This window comes from Glandiceps talaboti, chromosome 6 (assembly GCF_964340395.1).
Source record: "Glandiceps talaboti chromosome 6, keGlaTala1.1, whole genome shotgun sequence".
NCBI classification, from domain to species: domain Eukaryota; kingdom Metazoa; phylum Hemichordata; class Enteropneusta; family Spengelidae; genus Glandiceps; species Glandiceps talaboti.
In genome coordinates, this window is record NC_135554.1 from 3736630 (window position 1) to 3759346 (window position 22717).

The 22717-nt window shown below is 38.0% G+C and overlaps 1 protein-coding gene across 1 annotated transcript in view; it reads left to right on the forward strand.

Annotated features, from left to right (window-relative positions):
- The window catches only part of LOC144436697 (phospholipid phosphatase 1-like), a 31274-nt gene extending 22503 nt beyond the window's left edge, over positions 1–8771 (forward strand). The window contains exon 6 of the mRNA XM_078125549.1: positions 8628–8771. Coding sequence (XP_077981675.1) covers positions 8628–8771 — 144 coding nt within the window. The remainder of the gene's footprint in view (positions 1–8627) is intronic.
- The last annotated feature ends 13946 nt before the right edge of the window (positions 8772–22717 follow it).

Consider the following 22717-nt stretch of genomic DNA (forward strand, 5'->3'; position numbering starts at 1 on the left):
CAGAAATGTAACAGTCATTGAATTTCTGGGTCATTACTATGACTTCTAATGCATGCATTCCACTACACATACACTACTATAAGTTACCAGTAGAATCAGCTAACCTTGTTCTATTTTGACCATCTAGCATAAGATAAGTGTTCTTTCAGAAGTAGGGAAATAGACACTGTGATGTCAAGTGGTGCCATTCAATCAAATCAGGATCTAATCGCATTGTTTAGCTTTTTTTACCCAATGTCTTTTTATCTGCATTTAAAATCTTTTCTTGTAATGAGCTGTCCTGAAGACCACAAATAAACTGATCCATTACCATATCTTGTTTGACTACACTGTCTAAAGTTGGATAGGCAATGTCTGCTAGTCGTATAAGCTCCGTCTGATACTCGTCTGGGGGCTCCCCAGTCTGACGTGTTCGCTCCCTAAATTGGAGACGATACAAGCTAACATGTTCTTTACCACTGAATTTCCCGGCTAGGGCTGTTTTCAATTTATCATAATCACCTTTATCATCTTCTTGTAATTGTTCATATACTTGAAAAGCGTGGCCATCCAATAAAGCAGGTAATAACCCAAGTTTGGCATCCTTTGTGGTTAAATCCTTCGTCGCTTTCGTTGCAACTTCAAACTTGTGAACCCATATATTAAAGTTTTCATTTTCCTTACCGCAAAATTTATTTGGTAGTTGAACGTACGCCGAAGCCATACTGCACAAAGTGTCGTTTAGGCCAAGTAGCTGGAGTAGTTGATAAACCCACTGGTTTCCTATAATATTGAGCTTCGTCACCGCTGCCACCAGTATAACACGTTGTAGTTGGGTATAAAGTCTTTATTCTCACACACAAGTACGTCAAATAATATTACACTTCAACAGTTTGAACGGGGCGCCTCCGCCAACGTAATACACCAAAACAACAGTTAGTTCACGTCTGTCTACGGGGTTTCCCCATCTGCGCATGTCTGTTAATGTTCAGTCAGGCCTAGCGCCCCTAACGACATACAGTGATGAACCTTTTGTTTGCTACATCACTCCCCACCAAAAGAGTGTTCTCCTGGACACTAAACTTTAGAACTTCATATGACTGTTCATTGTTCATTTCATCAAGGTGAATAAACGTACTTCGCTAGATATAATAATAAGGACTCTACATTTTTTTTTTTTTTTTTTTTTTTTTTTTATATATATATATATATTTACAACTTGACAAGTATTCTGGTCAATCAGTTTCTCTTATTCTTTAGAGTAAGTTCTGCATTATTCAAAAGTTACCCGTATGTTCAAATACATGATCGGGGTACATCCAGTACATACAGACTAGCGTATAGAAAGTTTTATTATAATCCAACATGTGTGCACAAATCACAATAAATCCAAGGACAGCAGCATGCACCATAATCCAGCAAACTGTACACAATTAACAATAAATCAATGGATGGCATCAGGTAATGTAAACCAGTAATTACACATTGATATCCTATTATTGGTAGTACATATTATTATCCGCACAATGTCCAAGTGGCAATGTCCTGGTAGGGGTCCGTCAAAACACACAATATTGACTTTAGTCACAGTCTGGATATTGTCCTTGATAACACATTCAAAGTACACATTTTATCATATTGTTTTCCTCTTCTACTCTGTGTACCTTGCTGGTACTCTGGTTACCCGTCCTGATCTTGTCACCTGAGGGCGCAACACATGTTCATTCTCCCCTGGATCCAATATATTTTCTTCCACTTCTGGCACATTATTTTCTACTTCTGGCACATTATTTTCTACTACTGGCACATCTCTTATCTCCCCAGTATGTTGGTTTTCAGCTACATTCAGTCTCTCATTTACATCCTCATCCTCCCCATTTTCAATCTGCTGCCTTCCAGGAATAATCACATAGCCACCAGGAGCAGGAATTGAACTCTCAATTTCTATTTCCCTCTGACTCTCCTTATCCCCTTGTCTCTGTAAACTTACTGAAGGTGGTGAATGTGGGTCATCTCGTTGCAAGTCTATACATGGTTTCAGTCTATTGTGATGTACCACTAATCGCCTACGGTGGGGTCCTTCCTGTTGTATGCGGTATACCACACCTGGCTCTCCATCTGGACCCAATATTCTCTTCTTTACTATAAATGGACCAACCCATGGCAATCTAAGTTTCTGACATCTACCCCTTCTGGTCTTTGGGTCATGTAGCCACACTTTATCTCCAACGTCATATGGTTGATGGTGAGCCCATATATCATAGCCAACCTTCTGTCTTCTTTGCGATCTACCCAATGTTTCACGTACCTGTTGAAAGACAGTTTTCAAGTTGGTGACAACACGCCTTGCATGTGTACTAGGAGCCGCAACTGCCTCATCTGGAGTACTTCCATACAGTATATCTATTGGTAGTCTAGCTTCTCTCCCATGATTGAGAAAATATGGAGTTTGTCCTGTGCTTTCATGAACACTTGTATTATAAGCTAGTGCAATCTTCGATATATGATCGTCCCACTCATCACCATACTGTGCAACACATTTTGCCAACATCTCCGCCAAAGTCCGGTTGAACCTTTCGACCATCCCGTCCGACTGCGGGTGATATGGAGTAGTGTGTGATTTATATATTTGTAGTAGTGCACAGAGTTCTGTCATCACCTGGGACTCAAAATTACGTCCCTGATCTGAGTGAAATCTTTCAAATACTCCATGTTCTGCAATATATTCTCCAAATATCTTTCTGGCTACAGTAGTTGCCTTTTGGTTAGGTACAGCATAAATGTTGACATATTTAGTGAAGTAGTCCATCACAACCAGAGCATAGCGATTTCCCATTTTAGACATGGGTAACTCATTCAAGTCTGCTGCAACCATCTCAAATGGGCGGGTTACTGATATATTTTGCATAGGTGCCCTTGCCCTTGGTACTGGTGATTTCCTTCTTTGGCACAGCTGACAGCTTTGAACCCATCTCCTAACATCTTGACTCATTCCAGGCCAATAGAACCGCTGTCTACATCTTTCTACTGTTCTCTTTACTCCCATGTGACCAGACATGGCACCATCATGCAGTTCTTTCAATACAGTGTTGACCATTGCATCCGGAACAAGGTGCAAATGTCTTACTCTTTGACCATCATATATACTCCATTTTTTGCATATTACTCCCTTCACCACTTGCAAACTGTCCACTTTATGCCATAACGCTTTCAATCTCCAGTTCTTCCCTTTCAGGTACTGTTTTGATGGTTTTTTTCCTGTCTGTAACCATGATAAAACTTCTTGTAATACTGCATCTTCTTGCTGTCCCCTTTTAAAGTCCAACAGAGTATTACCACCAGTTAACTTTGAGTATGATGCTTCATTAGTTACCTGTGTACTCTGAATTTGGTGAACTTCAGAGTTATTGTTACCATGAGTTGACAAGACTGGACAACACCATTCCTGCTCAAGTGACATTTCTTCGTCAGTGCCCTCTTTGAAGTTTAATCTAGACATGGCGTCAGCGTTTGAGTGATATTTCCCACCTCTATGTTTTACGGTGAAGTCATACATACTCAGTTCTATAGCCCATCTCTCTCTACGTCCTGTGGGATCATTACCAGCTTTAATATCCTGTAATCCTACCAGAGGTTTGTGGTCCGTTACAACATGAAACTGTGCTCCGCATAAGTAAGGGCGGAAATGTCTTATTCCCCACACAATAGCAAAAAGTTCCTTATCATATGTGGCCCACCTTCTCTCCACCTTGTTAAGGGCATGGCTTGCATATGCTATTACTTTCTCTCCCCCTTCATGTCTCTGTGCTAAAACAACTCCTACTGCAGAATGTGAGGCATCAGCGTGAAGGTAGAAAGTCTTGGTAAAGTCTGGGTATGCAAGTATTGGTGGACTGACAAGGGCAGTTTTAAGTACTTGAAAGGCATGACTACAATCTTCGGACCACTCAAATTTTACTTCCTTCTCTGATAGGTGGTGTAAGGGTGTTGCAATCAGTGCAAAGTTTTTTACAAACCTCCTATAATATGATGCTAAGCCTAAGAAGCGGCGAACGTCTGCTACACATGTTGGAGTAGGATAGGACCGTATACGTTCTGTTATGTCAGGGTCCGGAGATATACCTTCTGCTGAGACCTTATGTCCCAAAAACACAACACTGCCTTGAAACAGTTTGCACTTTTCTGGCTTCAATTTCAAACCAGCAGCCCCCATCCTTTTGAACACCTCCTCAAGGCTCTGTATGTGTTCCTCAAAGTCCTTGCTGAATATAATAATGTCATCCAGGTACACTAAACATGTACGCCAATCCAAACCAGCCAACACTAATTCCATCAATCTCTGAAAAGTTGGTGGTGCGTTTGTTAATCCAAATGGCATGACCTTAAAATTATAAAGGCCAACTCCTGTGGTAAATGCAGTCTTGTCTATCGTCTGGGTGCACTTCAACCTGCCAATATCCTGAACAAAGATCTACAACTGAATAAAGGCTAGATCCTGATAAAGCTTCCAAGGTATCATCAATTCTTGGTAAAGGATGAGCATCTCTTTCTGTAACTGAGTTCACTTTGCGGTAATCGACACAGAAGCGGATGGACATGTCTTTCTTCCTTGCTAATACTACTGGAGAAGCCCATGGTGAATTGCTCTCTTCTATGACATCATTTTCCAACATGGTTTTCACTTGTCGTTGTATCTCTGCCTGTAGATGCACTGGTACACGCCGAGGCCGTTGTTTTATAGGGGCAGCATTCCCTGTCCGTATATGATGTTGGACTAGATGGGTCCGACCTCTATCCATCGAGTTCTTACTAAATACATAAGAATACTCCTTCAATAAATTCCCCACTCTCCTTTTCTGAGGTTCTGTTATTGCTGTATCATTAAGTGAAATCTTGGCTATACCACTATCCATTTCTGATGTGTTCTTACTGATTTCCACATGTGATACCATTGCTGTTGGCTTCTTTGTTTCACATAGTTCATATATATATACCCTTGACACTGTATAGCTTTCCTCGTCAGTCTTAGTAGCTACAAAAGATCCTAAAGGCGTGTCCTCATGCAAGTCTACAGGCCATTCTGTGATGTTCATAACTTGTACAAGTGCAACACCATTGGTAACTCTGGAAACAGTTCGGGCAACAGCTAAACCCCTATCATCTCGAAAGGATTCATCAGGGTCTAAAATACCTGTGTAACCATGAGGTGGCGGTTCTCCCATAGTTGCAGATTGAAGGCGAACAGTTACGGGCATCTCACTACGTGGTGGTATTGTAACTGTCTGATTTGCCACAGCACTGCATATCTCTGGAACCAACTGACTTTTCCTCAAAAATGGGACTGGCTGGCCATTAATCCATAACATACAATGCTCTGTATCTACCTGTCCTCCATGTTGCAGAAAGAAATCCCAACCAAGTATAACAGGATTGACCATGTCTCTTACCACGAACATTGTATGAAAGAGTTCATTACTGCCAATTCTCACTCTGGTTTGAATTGACCCCAGTATATCTAACTTCTGTCCTAGTAGTGTTGTTGCTAGCAAGTTGACATGAGGATTTAAGTGTTTCTTACGAAGAGCATGACACTTCATTCTAAATTCTTCACTTATAAGAGAGATACCAGCTCCTGTATCCACCACTGCTTTCACATCTGTGTCACCAACAACAATCATTACCATATTTGTAAAATCTGTAGGATTTTCTTTATTCTGTTCCAAGTATTGGCTTGTATTGGCCCCATCCTCTGCTGCTAATGACTGGCCCCTAACATCAGCAGCTAGTAGTTTTCCTGTTGTCTGAATTGAGTAGACTGTGGTTGTTGCTGAAATTGTCTCTTACTAGTCTGACTCTCATACTGTGCATAGGTGGCACGATCTGGACACTGACTACTTCGGTGCCCATAAACACCACACGAATAACAGTTACCCTGGAATCCTGGTGCAAATTGTGTACGAGGAATGGAACCTCTATTACTCTGAGTTCTTGCAGTTGTGGATCTACGAAAATCACCTCTTTGATTCTGCCTCGCATACAAAGTCTCATTTGTCACTGTCATCTCTTCTAACTTCTGTAAAATTCTATGTTCTAATTCCTTGAATTTCTTATCAATAATAGAGTTCACACTGTCTGCTGTAACATGAGCTACTTGTTCACTTCTATGTTGTTGTGGCGCAGCTGACATTTTGGTAACTGCTTTGGTAGCTGCCTCAGTTTTACGAACAAGTAACACAACTTCATCCAATGTCTTTTTATCTGCATTTAAAATCTTTTCTTGTAATGAGCTGTCCTGAAGACCACAAATAAACTGATCCATTACCATATCTTGTTTGACTACACTGTCTAAAGTTGGATAGGCAATGTCTGCTAGTCGTATAAGCTCCGTCTGATACTCGTCTGGGGGCTCCCCAGTCTGACGTGTTCGCTCCCTAAATTGGAGACGATACAAGCTAACATGTTCTTTACCACTGAATTTCCCGGCTAGGGCTGTTTTCAATTTATCATAATCACCTTTATCATCTTCTTGTAATTGTTCATATACTTGAAAAGCGTGGCCATCCAATAAAGCAGGTAATAACCCAAGTTTGGCATCCTTTGTGGTTAAATCCTTCGTCGCTTTCGTTGCAACTTCAAACTTGTGAACCCATATATTAAAGTTTTCATTTTCCTTACCGCAAAATTTATTTGGTAGTTGAACGTACGCCGAAGCCATACTGCACAAAGTGTCGTTTAGGCCAAGTAGCTGGAGTAGTTGATAAACCCACTGGTTTCCTATAATATTGAGCTTCGTCACCGCTGCCACCAGTATAACACGTTGTAGTTGGGTATAAAGTCTTTATTCTCACACACAAGTACGTCAAATAATATTACACTTCAACAGTTTGAACGGGGCGCCTCCGCCAACGTAATACACCAAAACAACAGTTAGTTCACGTCTGTCTACGGGGTTTCCCCGTCTGCGCAAGTGTTGTATCATACAGTAATTGTTAGTATCGCATTTCTTTTGAAAATGGTTTTAATTCTGAATACAACAACGAGATTCGCATTGTTTGAATATGTAACAATAAAATGTTCACGGTGTAGCAAAAACTTCAACTAAGTAAAGGAGCCTGAAGTTCGGTATTGGATATTTTTACTCGTGATCGCCTGTATTGATCTTTCTTCAACTGTAAAATTTAACAAATCAGATGATCATGAAATGCTAAATTGTTGTCTGACGTACTTCAATTTATTAGGGTCACCCTATTCTTTAATTTCTGTTTTTCATTATCCAGCCGACCCAAAGTTTCAACCCCCGACATCAACAACAAAAAACACATAAATAGAAAACATCAAGGAGGAAAAGAGTAGCAACTACATGATGATGACTTTTTTAACCGACCGACCGACCCATATTTGTAATGGTACAGTAAGAAACAAAAAATAGGGCCACTCCTAGGCACATGGAGTTGCTGTTAGGAGGGACATATGACACAGCAAACTGTCTAGCATCATGATGAAGAGTAAAAACTGACTCATCAATCAGAATCTGAAATAATGGAGTGCAATAGCTTTAGGTATATAGAGTCCGTACTCTCAGGAGGCACTAGTTGAAGACGTGTCGGATTGGAGTACATAAATATGGAGGCACCTGTCGTGAGGTTTAAATATTTCTGTTTTTGTTTCGGGTAGAACGTCTACCATTTGCATATTTGAATAGTATCTACGCCTCACTATCACACATTTTATACGTGAATTTTATTACTATCTAGCTGCAGTGGAGGTAAGGTAAATAAGGATGTCCAAAACATCTATTGCTTGAGTGGCGTGTCGGTCGGAGTTAGTACAATAAGTCGACTTCCGTAGCACTATCTCGCTACCGCTGTAACAGCTGCTAAACAAGACAATGGTATAACATTGTAATGATTCGATAGAACGTCATTTTCCTCCTCGGACCGTAATCTTAGTTATGGAGTTCGGAATATAACCCATTTTAATGGTGTTGGTGAGAGTCAAAACCATTCCATTGAAAGTGTCACTAAAAATAGACGCTGCATGCCGTCCACATAATTCAGGCCACTGACGCTAATCTAGTTGCCTCCACAACCGGTAACCTAGCTATGGCCACGAACACTCCTGATCTTGTGCAGTGGAAAATTGAAAATAATGATACTGCTTCACCTTGTCTTTGGTATATTTTGACAGTAAAACTTGAAATTGATATGTATAATTATGTTAGGCATTCGATTTACTGACAGTAGTAGATAAGGTGATGTTTGTGGGGCGCAGTAGCCACTAATGCGAGAACCTGGGATTGAAAGCCGGGGCTTTAATGAACTAAAATAAGTTCTCTGATAGTGCACCAATATCATGCTAGGAATCCGCCATAGTCTATGTTATTACAGCTATATATATATATACAGTAAAACACATTCATTCATTCATTCATTCATTCATTCATGTTTGGCGTGTAGGAAAGATGAAATGCTATATTATGAGGCCATTACTGGGCGCTATTCAACATCAGATTTTGATTTCAAGACTAATTCATCAAGTCTGCAGTGTATATGGAAAATCATCCATTCTCAATGTTTAGGTTGTGTCCGATCTAGTCATATCTGACCCATTTAGTTTTGATTATGTTTATTTGTTTGTTTGTTTGCTAGGCATATGGTGTATCTGACCTATTCAAGAAAGAAGAGATCCATGAGAAAAGTGAACATATAAATAGTGAGATTGTCTTTATGGAGATGAATCCAAGGAATCGTGGTAAACAGAAACCAACAACTATTAATAGTAGTTTTATTTAAGACAAACTCTATCAAATACAGCATGCTAAGGCAAACTCTATCAAATACAGCATGCTAAGACAAACTCCTGCAGTCATAAGTGTATTTGACATGATGTAGGAATTGCATCCTAAATACATAGATAAATACAAATAATTAGAAATTGTTGTTACAATAAGTTTAAATTTGTGTTTTTAAGTTGAGAGTACTATATAGGTACTACTTATAACGTTTAATAATAGTTATACTACATAGATCCAAGTCAACAAGCCGTTTTCTGTCTCACAGCAGATCTCACAAGATTCCACATGAGCCATTGCCAACCAAGGGTGGCCAAGCTGAAAGTGTCAAACACTTAACAACACTATTGTTCTCAACATCATCTCACATGGCCATGGTGAAAGCTTGACCACAATCATGTTTGCCAACCGTTGTTGCTAGGCATATTTGCATATCTCGCGAGATCTGCAACAAGATGTGAAATCCATTATTTAGTGGATTTAATTCACTTTGGACAACATAACTGATGTTTGCTCCAAAAAGTCCATTAACCTGAAACAAACTTTTACTGATGAATTGTAGAGGGAATTTCCCTCAATATGTTATCATTGAAAGGATGTTGTTGTCATGCAGCACTGTTTGATATGAAGTGCTGAATTGCAAGTAAGAGACATGATTTAAACAGTAGTGATGAGGCAAAGAGTAGTATTATAACAATGTTTTAAACGCAGGGTAAGATATACCACACATACACATAACACAGGGTAAGATATACCACACATACACATAACACTGGGTAAGATATACCACACATACACATAACACTGGGTAAGATATACCACACCTACACATAACATAGGGTAAGATATACCACACATACACATAACACTGGGTAAGATATACCACACCTACACATAACATAGGGTAAGATATACCACACATACACATAACATAGGGTAAGATATACCACACATACACATAACATAGGGTAAGATATACCACACCTACACATAACACAGGGTAAGATATACCACACATACACATAACATAGGGTAAGATATACCACACATACACATAACACTGGGTAAGATATACCACACATACACATAACATAGGGTAAGATATACCACACATACACATAACACTGGGTAAGATATACCACACCTACACATAACATAGGGTAAGATATACCACACCTACACATAACATAGGGTAAGATATACCACACATACACATAACACTGGGTAAGATATACCACACATACACATAACATAGGGTAAGATATACCACACATACACATAACACAGGGTAAGATATACCACACATACACATAACATAGGGTAAGATATACCACACCTACACATAACATAGGGTAAGATATACCACACCTACACATAACACAGGGTAAGATATACCACACATACACATAACATAGGGTAAGATATACCACACATACACATAACACTGGGTAAGATATACCACACATACACATAACATAGGGTAAGATATACCACACATACACATAACACTGGGTAAGATATACCACACCTACACATAACATAGGGTAAGATATACCACACCTACACATAACATAGGGTAAGATATACCACACATACACATAACACTGGGTAAGATATACCACACATACACATAACATAGGGTAAGATATACCACACATACACATAACACAGGGTAAGATATACCACACATACACATAACATAGGGTAAGATATACCACACCTACACATAACATAGGGTAAGATATACCACACATACACATAACACTGGGTAAGATATACCACACATACACATAACATAGGGTAAGATATACCACACATACACATAACATAGGGTAAGATATACCACACCTACACATAACACAGGGTAAGATATACCACACATACACATAACATAGGGTAAGATATACCACACCTACACATAACATAGGGTAAGATATACCACACCTACACATAACACAGGGTAAGATATACCACACATACACATAACATAGGGTAAGATATACCACACATACACATAACATAGGGTAAGATATACCACACATACACATAACATAGGGTAAGATATACCACACATACACATAACATAGGGTAAGATATACCACACATACACATAACACAGGGTAAGATATACCACACATACACATAACACTGGGTAAGATATACCACACATACACATAACATAGGGTAAGATATACCACACATACACATAACATAGGGTAAGATATACCACACATACACATAACACAGGGTAAGATATACCACACATACACATAACACTGGGTAAGATATACCACACATACACATAACATAGGGTAAGATATACCACACATACACATAACATAGGGTAAGATATACCACACCTACACATAACACAGGGTAAGATATACCACACATACACATAACATAGGGTAAGATATACTACACATAACATAGGGTAAGATATACCACACATACACATAACATAGGGTAAGATATACCACACCTACACATAACATAGGGTAAGATATACCACACCTACACATAACACAGGGTAAAATATACCACACATACACATAACACAGGGTAAGATATACCACACATACACATAACATAGGGTAAGATATACCACACCTACACATAACATAGGGTAAGATATACCACACATACACATAACATAGGGTAAGATATACCACACATACACATAACATAGGGTAAGATATACCACACCTACACATAACACATAATTTACATACAATAGAAGATAGACATGTATACCATAGATGTTGAATACATTTGGATTGTATCTGTACATACCTTTGAAATGTGACTAAAATTCATTTAAAGGTGTTCTTCATCTTTTCACATGAAAACCTTGAATTCAATGTAGAATGACAAAGTACTAAAGTTTGTCAACCTGACCTGACAGTGTTGATTTGACCTGACAGTGTTGATTTGACCTGACAGTGTTGGTTTGACCTGACAGTGTTGATTTGACCTGACAGTGTTGATTTGACCTGACAGTGTTGGTTTGACCTGACAGTGTTGATTTGACCTGACAGTGTTGACAGTGTTGACAGTTTCGACCTTATCTGACAGTCTGGACCTGACCTGAGTGTTGACCTGACCTGTTAATGTCGTAAGACTTGACAGGGTATAGAGTAGGATCCTGTAAGACTTGACAGGGTATAGAGTAGGATCCTGTAAGACTTGACAGGGTATAGAGTAGGATCCTGTAAGACTTGACAGGGTATAGAGTAGGATCCTGTAAGACTTGACAGGGGATCCTGTAAGACTTGACAGGGTATAGAGTAGGATCCTGTAAGACCTGACAGGGTATAGAGTAGGATCCTGTAAGACTTGACAGGGGATCCTGTAAGACTTGACAGGGTATAGAGTAGGATCCTGTAAGACCTGACAGGGTATAGAGTAGGATCCTGTAAGACTTGACAGGGTATAGAGTAGGATCCTGTAAGACTTGACAGGGTATAGAGTAGGATCCTGTAAGACTTGACAGGGTATAGAGTAGGATCCTGTAAGACTTGACAGGGTATAGAGTAGGATCCTGTAAGACCTGATGGGGTATAGAGTAGGATCCTGTAAGACTTGACAGGGTATAGAGTAGGATCCTGTAAGACTTGACAGGGTATAGAGTAGGATCCTGTAAGACCTGACAGGGTATAGAGTAGGATCCTGTAAGACCTGACAGGGTATAGAGTAGGATCCTGTAAGACTTGACAGGGTATAGAGTAGGATCCTGTAAGACTTGACAGGGTATAGAGTAGGATCCTGTAAGACTTGACAGGGTATAGAGTAGGATCCTGTAAGACTTGACAGGGTATAGAGTAGGATCCTGTAAGACTTGACAGGGTATAGAGTAGGATCCTGTAAGAGTTGACAGGGTATAGAGTAGGATCCTGTAAGAGTTGACAGGGTATAGAGTAGGATCCTGTAAGACTTGACAGGGTATAGAGTAGGATCCTGTAAGACCTGACAGGGTATAGAGTAGGATCCTGTAAGACTTGACAGGGTATAGAGTAGGATCCTGTAAGAGTTGACAGGGTATAGAGTAGGATCCTGTAAGACTTGACAGGGTATAGAGTAGGATCCTGTAAGACTTGACAGGGTATAGAGTAGGATCCTGTAAGACCTGACAGGGTATAGAGTAGGATCCTGTAAGACTTGACAGGGTATAGAGTAGGATCCTGTAAGACCTGACAGGGTATAGAGTAGGATCCTGTAAGACTTGACAGGGTATAGAGTAGGATCCTGTAAGACCTGACAGGGTATAGAGTAGGATCCTGTAAGACTTGACAGGGTATAGAGTAGGATCCTGTAAGAGTTGACAGGGTATAGAGTAGGATCCTGTAAGACTTGACAGGGTATAGAGTAGGATCCTGTAAGACTTGACAGGGTATAGAGTAGGATCCTGTAAGACCTGACAGGGTATAGAGTAGGATCCTGTAAGACTTGACAGGGTATAGAGTAGGATCCTGTAAGAGTTGACAGGGTATAGAGTAGGATCCTGTAAGACTTGACAGGGTATAGAGTAGGATCCTGTAAGACTTGACAGGGTATAGAGTAGGATCCTGTAAGACCTGACAGGGTATAGAGTAGGATCCTGTAAGACTTGACAGGGTATAGAGTAGGATCCTGTAAGACCTGACAGGGTATAGAGTAGGATCCTGTAAGACTTGACAGGGTATAGAGTAGGATCCTGTAAGACCTGACAGGGTATAGAGTAGGATCCTGTAAGACTTGACAGGGTATAGAGTAGGATCCTGTAAGAGTTGACAGGGTATAGAGTAGGATCCTGTAAGACTTGACAGGGTATAGAGTAGGATCCTGTAAGACTTGACAGGGTATAGAGTAGGATCCTGTAAGACCTGACAGGGTATAGAGTAGGATCCTGTAAGACTTGACAGGGTATAGAGTAGGATCCTGTAAGAGTTGACAGGGTTTAGTTTACCATCCTAACACTGTACAGGATGTAGCATGAAACTTTGTGTTGATCAGCTGACTAAAAGGGGATAAAAAGAAAGCAAATGGTCCTGATATTAAAAGTGTAGGGGTAGCTATATGTTTTATTTGTAGCAGATAGGATGTGAATCATGTACATCCAAGGTAATAGTTGATTGATTTTATTCAATATTGAATTTTTATCATGTAGATTTTGAAATCAATCTGTTCAAACCTTGTACAGGGTAGTTCTTGAGTTTGTGTATCAAGGTCAAGGTCAGATGTATAAAGCAATAGTCATACTGATTGTAAATCTTTAGACATATGGTCATGTACATAAATATTATCTCAAATTATATCTTATGATAAGTAATTCTATGTCTGATATACAGACACTTCTATAGATACAACCCACAAAAAAACACTGGTGCATTGATTTGCTTGTGGTAATCAGAAATGAGATAAATTCCATGCAAAGACATACAATGTAATTAGTGTTAGTAACTTATCAAAGCACAAACACTACTAGCACTGGGAGACAGAATCTAATAACTCTGTTTACTGATAGAATGCTATATGTTATAACAGTGGAGTACAACTGTTACTTTATAACTCCCATAGGTATAAACAATAATGTCACCTGAACCTACATCACAGGAATCCTCTGTTGTTTTTATTCAGTTGCATTGTCTCTTTGACCTATTTATGTCCTAGTTTGAAGTCTTTAATTAAATCACTTCATTCAAGCAAACACACTGGTGTTTTTTCATGGGTTGTATTATCTCAAACTGTATGTGTTAACAGTTCTGTAGGTAGTGTCACAAAATATATCTCATAATGATTAAAATTATATGCTGCTGATGTGGGAACATTTCTGTAGATATTGTCTCAATATGTATTGTGTAATAATTCTATGCTGCTGATAATAGAAACAATTAAATATGATTTTATCTAAATAAATGATGGAATTGAAATCAGGTCAACAGATTAGAGATTTTATGATTTCTGTAAATTAATGAAGTTAGAATACTTGTATAGATGTATAGTTTAAAGGCTAGTAAAATTTTTATCAAATAATCTTTGCAGGATTTTTATAAATAACTTTTATATTTCAACTTGAAATGAAGCTCATGAATGGTATGCCACAAAATGCAACATTTTTAATAGTTATTGTTTGAATGTTTGTCTGTGATCTTGTCACTATCTTTTTGTTGTTAGTCTTTGTTATATCACAGGGAACCTTGTACATGCTAATGCTAGGATGTGGCCATATCACAGGGAACCTTGTACATGCTAATGCTAGGATGTGGCCATATCACAGGGAACCTTGTACATGCTAATGCTAGGATGTGGCCATATCACAGGGAACCTTGTACATGCTAATGCTAGGATGTGGCCACATCACAGGGAACCTTGTACATGCTAATAATGCTAGGATGTGGCCATATCACAGGGAACCTTGTACATGCTAATAATGCTAGGATGTGGCCACATCACAGGGAACCTTGTACATGCTAATAATGCTAGGATGTGGCCATATCACAGGGAACCTTGTACATGCTAATGCTAGGATGTGGCCACACCCTAGTGCTAGGAAGAAGAGCATAGCTATGTATACCAGCTGTCTGCCTCACAGCCCTGTTACAGGGTATATTTTTCCACAGCCCTGGGACATGTTTGTGAAAAATATACCTGTTGAATGGATGTGGAATACTGCCTCTGTGCCATGACTGTTTTACACATCCCAGTACCATAGCTCACACTTAGCACACAATTGTGCACATCCAGCTGTAGTGGAATAATACCCTGTAGCAACCCATTTCTTCATATGCAACTAGCATTGCTCACACAGCTGGTACATGGCTGTGGGAAACACCACTGTAACGGCTATGCTAACATAGCTGGTGCATGGTTATGGGAAATACCTATGTTACAGCTATGCTTACACAGCTGGTATATAGGTTGTGGTAAAAAGCTTGTTTACACAGATGTTAGAAAAACCTATGCTGCATTGCTATTTTTAACATCCATGTTACATTGATGTTGGCATACCAGTTACACATCTGTTACACCTAGTGTGTTGACCAGAGCTGTTACAGGGATACTGTACACATAGCTTGTACAGCCCTCATGGCTCCACTGAGCTGGTACAGCTATGTGCACAACCCTGTCCTAGGTATGTGAATGTTACAGGGGTGTGCAAGGTTCCCTCTGTGTGTGTGCGTGTGTATGCATGTGTGCATGCAAGCATAATGTCCAAAAATATGTGTCCTATTTCAGTGAACTTTTTTGGATGTTACATTTACTTTGTCTCAAGTTCGAGATGTCAAGGCAAACTACTGTGGCCAGTCAGTGATATACAAATTAGATAATACACTTTAAAAGTAATAAATTGGAGTAATACTAGTTGTGCTAAAGTGCCATTGGCACTATTTTGTGCTGATGTAGTACAAATATTCTTGTAGATATAACATCTATACAAGTGTAATGGAAATTTGATCATGTGAATGTTTTTATGAATTTTGTAGATCTTCTATGTCATCACTAGATTTACTGCTGCAATGTTTGATGAAGACTTTAATTGTGTGTATATTGTATGATGACAATAAATGTTGTCAATCAAATCAATCTCCACTATACATTGTACAATTAGATGTTATTCACTAAGATTTGGACCTAAGGGGACTTTGTCACTACAAGTATTTGACAACTGAAGAAAAAATTTGGAGAATAACATAATTATATCAGCACCAGTAATATCAAAGAAATATCGGGGGAAGTAATGGTAATTTTGAAACATTTTGACTCATATTTCGAATGCAGCAGAACCAGTGATGTAGACACACGTTGTCATGACATAGACGTGCACTGTTGTAGAACAACCAGATTATAAACTCCATATTTTTTGTTCAACTTGGCTTGTGCATAGTACAATGAAATGTCATCAGCCAATCAGATATCATGTATTGTATGATTATAAAACTATTTGTCAATTTGTTGATGTGCTATATTTTAATCTATTGGTTTTATTGACTGTTTAGGCAATGACAATCAAATCTTATCTATGTCTAATTTATGACAGACAACTTGTCAATGTAGAGGCAAAAATTACAATATTTGTTGAATTGAACAGATTTATTATTAGCAATTAGAGGGTTGAACTTTAACCCCTGACAACTCATGACATGAATAGATAGTTTATGACAGGGTGTGATATATTTGGACTTTTTCTGTGATTCTATCACTAGTATTGTCTTTATATATTGATAGCTTTATGCTATAGAGTCTCTATTTATTGCATGTTTATTTTTGTAAATTAAAACTCACCTTGTTATTGATATTTTATTTTTATTTCCTAAATCTATGATCTTACCTGAGGTTTTTAGGTCAGATATTTATCTTGGTTTTTTATTTTTGTAATTTTCATTATTTTGTCATTTCAGAGTGTACATGTTATGATGTGAATTGTATCATAGAAATGCAACAATGTCTTGCATTGAATATGAAACAAACCAAGTTTGAGTAAAGAATGCTGATGTGTGCACAATGAAGAGATACAGTGTTGAGGTTTCCTTGTGTGTGTGTGTGTGTGTGTGTGTGTGTGTGTGTGTGTGTGTGTATGTGTGTGTGTGTGTGTGTGTGTGTGTGTGTGTGTGTGTGTGTGTGTGTGTGTGTGTGTTTTGTAAACATGTACCTACCTTTGGTTTGATGTGCTGCATGTTAGTCACATGTCCCCCACTGTGGTATATAGTTTGTCTACCATCTTAATCTATCCTAATATACCCAAAGTCTTCCCTTACACAAGTGTAAGTAATATAGCTCATTAACTGATCTTTTTGAATACACCATAATCTGATCATCATAAAGACAAAAGATTGTATTGTTTGGACACAGGGAGCGCTGTTCAGAAGCAACTTCTGAATCGGACAGTCACATGAGTGAGGGCCACCATCAGAAAAAAACCCCAGTATTTCACTGCAAAAGTTGATGGAATTCTCCATCAGTGTATGTTTTTTAGTTTTCCTATTTTAAAGTTTAACTTACAAACCCTCCACTCTGACATTAATTTAGACTAGTAACATGTTTGTCATTATGACATTCCGCTAAATCCACATTCTTGCCTGTGAAAATTGAAAACATATGGCCTTCTCTACATTTGAGTAAGTATACTAAAATATATGTCATCCAATCGTTTAAATACCATGTAACAGGTGATGCCAATACTTTTGATATCACCCCCCCCCCCCCCCGGCAAACAGTATATTAGATTAATCTAGCTATATCTTTTTAACTAATGTGATTTGAGTCTTAATTAAACGTAGTCAGTTTTACATGATTGACAGGTTTTGTGTTTTATACAAATAACCATGGATGACCATACAACAATTATACATGTCATAATCCACAATGGGTTTCACAAGAAGAATACATCTATGATTTGTAATGAACCACAACAGAAATTTGGAATGCAAAATTCCATTAATAATGCAGTGACTTTCTTGTCTGTGTTTTTACTGATAAATAAACTGAGTGTCTTGAATCAACTTATCTCACCAGTACGTCTATAAACAAAGCTAGATAGATATACTGCTGTCACTTAGTCGATGGTGAAAAGGCAAAGTTTCATAGTATATATGCAAGGTTGTATAGTTGAACACTGAATATTCTATCCCCACCGATGCACAGGTAAAAATGGTGTTGATAGACACTATAATCTCGTGCAATCCAGAACTTACAGCATGGAAAATTTCTCAACCGTTGATCAATAATAAACCGTATAAAATGGAATATCCCATCATTATTGGAATGTAAGCGATTCCTGTCAGCTATTTTATCCAGTAAAACATCGATGCAAATTGTAGCATAGGGGACTCATACGACTCAGGCTCAGTTAGTTTTGTTTACGAAAACAAACAAATAACTACTGACAAACATCAACAATGTTTGACAGTATCAAGAATTAGTAAATGTTTTCTTATCTGCAACACAATTCCACTCTTTTGCTGTATAGGATAACATATACTAATTCTTGATACTGTCAAATATTATTGTTGATACTGATTTGTGATTACTCTGTTGTTGATGTTTGTCAGTATTTATTTATTTGTTTGTTTGTTTGTTTGTTTGTTTGTTTGTTTTCATAAAACTAACCAAGCCTGAGTCCCAGGTGATCTAATAATCGGTTGCCACTAACATTGTATTGAGGTTGTGTTACATTGTAGGCAATCTCCGTTTCATCATTGTTACAATACTTATATCTTGTTTATTGAAAGGAGTTGATGGATATACCAGTAAATGTGAAAAACATCACATTGGATATGTTGATAACTGATAAATAAACAAACAATTAAACAAACAAACAAAAGAGATCACCAACGTAAATCCCTTTTAATAAACATAAAACGTACACGTATTTCTGTAGTACTAGTAGTTTATGCATGATCGAGTGTTTGTCCAGTGTGATAATCTCCCAGCAGATGAGAGATAAAGCAAACTGTTAATGTAAGTGATCTCCTGCCAGTTTTAAGATAAGGGGTGTTTTAATTAAGATAAGATTAGAAGAATGGACAAGGCGTCTTTATTTAGTCAATAAAGCGAGAGAATTACATACAGCCTCAGACTTTTAGTGGTCTGAGATCAACAGCTGAGAGCAAAGTAACCAGGGAAAGAAAAAGAAATAGTTTTAAAACTCAATGAGTCAATTGATCAATATCACACATAAAGTAAGTTATACTGCACCACAAAAATTGATCAATCAATCAATCAATCAATCATTCAACCAAATAATAAATCAATCAATCAATACATCAACCGATCGATCGATCGATCAATCAATCAATCAATCAGTTACATGCTCGCTGCTCCCTGTGGTTGATGGTGGAAAATTGATGCTATGTGATTTTGGATTTTCTGGTTGCCTTGGATCAACCGATTATATTGGTAATGACTTATGGAACCATGCAATACATGGCACCTGAAGCAGTCCTGATGAAGTGTGAAACTTTACAGCCATAGCTTGACGTATGGTCGATAGCAGCAACCATTATAGAAATGTTTATCGTAGACCTGCCATGGCCAGAAATTAAAGAACACGACGATATTGAAGTCGTAGTTGACAATTTCCTGAAGAGATATTAATGTATACCCCAGTGGATTGAACCAAATTGGTGGTTATACATTGGTTGAAATACTAGTCATGTTTCTATGTCCCTAACGTGAGAGCAGGTCTGAGATAATTCCTAAATTTGAGAAGTTAATTCTCGAGTATGAGGATGAAAAAAAGATTATTTGAATTATTTGAGTTTAAATTTTGCTGATGTTTCATAAAATTATGTATGTATGTATGTATGTATGTATGTATGTATGTATGTATGTATGTATGTATGTATGTATGTATGTATGTATGTATGTATGTATGTATGTATGTATGTATGTGTGTATGTGTGTGTGTGTGTGTGTGTACGTACGTACGTACGTACGTACGTACGTGTGTGTGTGTGTGCTTGTGTGTGTGTGCGCGCGCATGCGTGCGTTCGTGCGTGCGTGTGAATGTGTGTGTGTGTGTGTGTGTGTGTGTGTGTGTGTGTGTGATCTGTTTACATGTCTGTCTCTGTCTGGCTCTGTCTGGCTCTGTGTTGACCAAGTGTCCATGATCTACTCTTGTGTGACAAATTAACATATTAGATAGGGACACCACTCTGGGGTATAAAGTTATTTTCATAAACTTTAGGTCCTGGAGAGTCATTTCATGATTGCACATCACATAATGTTTGCTTGGCTGCCAAGAAATAAATAATAAATAAATAATATACTTATTGCCAGAAATTAAAGTTTATTCATAAATAAGTAAACATGTGTTTAATTTACATTGCTTGTAGACATCTAAAATGTCGAGTTGTTGGAAAAGAGGAGCTGTGTAGCAACGGAGAAAATTGAAACTCTTTTTCATCTCTAGATGTGACTCTTGGCAACCGAGCGAAAATAATGTGATATGAAATCATAAAATGACTTTCCAGAGCCCAAGGTTTGCTGTCGGCCGTTCACTTCGTTGTTTCACATTTAGATAATGGATCATACATTTACAACGAATGAATACATGTAAACCTGACATCCTTATAAGGTGACGAAACTAGAGTTTTTGTTCTTGTTTTCCTGGTTCACTTAATGCACATCATTCGTCTAACAATATGCTGAAGTAGGTCTAAAGGTTCCAAACACGTGGCCAAAACTGAAATCACACTGAAATTCACTACTGGACCTCAGAAATGAAATAAGCCAACCCAGCTATAGGTACCAAGATAATGACGCCATTATATTTGGCAAGGCTAGCACCTTATTTTTGTAGTTTCAAATTAAAATTAGTCACATGGAAAGCCAGAATAATCCAAATTCGTTCGGACGATTCCAAATGACAAAACAGTAATCTGAAAACATTGAAGCACGTGCAATACCGCCACCTAGCGGGCACCTGTAATTAACTATGAAAATAGTCTGATTCTGATGAGGATCGTCGACCCTTGAAATCGAAATAGATCGACATCCGAATGGTTTCTTCAACTGTTTAGTATTATATATATATATATATATGTTATTAGTAGTTCTTTTATAAATATCTAACGATTTGTTATCCATTATCACATTGAAATTTAGAGTATTGAATTAATGCAAGTTATGATTTTGTTGAAATAGCTAAAGCAGCATGTAAAGTAATACGTAATTTAGCTACTATTAAATGTACATTACTAGGTCCACTGAATTAATATTAAACCCCGATGAGTCTACGGTCTAGATTGTTGTCATCAGAGAGTTAGTTGTGTTTATCATCAACATTTGTAAAATTAGTACATACAATTCTTGAGTATGTTGAACACCTAAGGCGTGATTTTAGTGTCAAAGCTCATAACCCCAAGCTAAATTTCGGCCCTCAAAATTTCATGAAAATATTGAAGCAAATTAACTTACTAATTTCGTCTTTTAAAGTTTCTTGCGACTCTGAATCTATCAACAACTTGCGATACGATCCTCTGCCTCAACATTTTTGTGTTTTCAATCTTCTGCATGAAGTTCTCCAAACTCTTCTTTACGCATAACGTAAAATAACGTAAAATAACGTAAAATAACGTGGTTTAATTTTGAAAAATCATAGAACGTTATCTCTGAAATAAGATCTGTACCCGTTCATATTCCATCATTTGTACGTATTTTTATCACTGAGTCCCATTGAGCTGTACAGAAAACATATTGATTTTTGTGTGTGTAGAATTCGGCTTGTATGATTTCAGGCATCGGCCTTACATTATATCGACATTTTCTATAACAAATTGATTTTTGACAATTTCCCATTGCTTTGTATTTTTAATGACCGTACGTTCAAAATACTGAAAATTGATGACTTCTTTTCTAATCATGCAAACTTGATAAAAGTGACGAAGGCGTTATATAGTTTGGTTACCATGTCCGACTATCTATAATGATATCCTCCGATGCACACACACAGTGAGTTATCAGAGCGATGTCGTTTAACATACTATACTCATAAACGTACAAATAGTTGAGGGCATACACCGACTTCTCCATAGACAACACAGTAATCAAGTAGCCCTCAGTTAATACCGGTGCATTCCGGGTCAGGCACTTCTGTCACCATGGTTACCAGGACCGGGTTGCTAGGTAAACAAAACTTGACGAATTAGTCTTGGTCAACGGTCAGATCCTGTGTAATATAGCGTAGGTTAGATCAAGAGAATGCATAGTTTGTATGTTTTGTAGGGTTGAAGAGTTGACCGTGATATTGCCAAGTAGCTGAAATCATTTTAGCGGTATTGGCGAGACTATATTACATAATTGAAGTTTACTATTGCTTCAAAGTCAAACACTACATGTATTAACGTTCACTCACATACATGTACATAATACAGAAGATATTGGTCATTATGTGTGTTGTGATCTCGGGGTCGTATCATAGCCATAGTATTATCCAAGGAATACAAACTCTGTGATAATTTCTAGTAA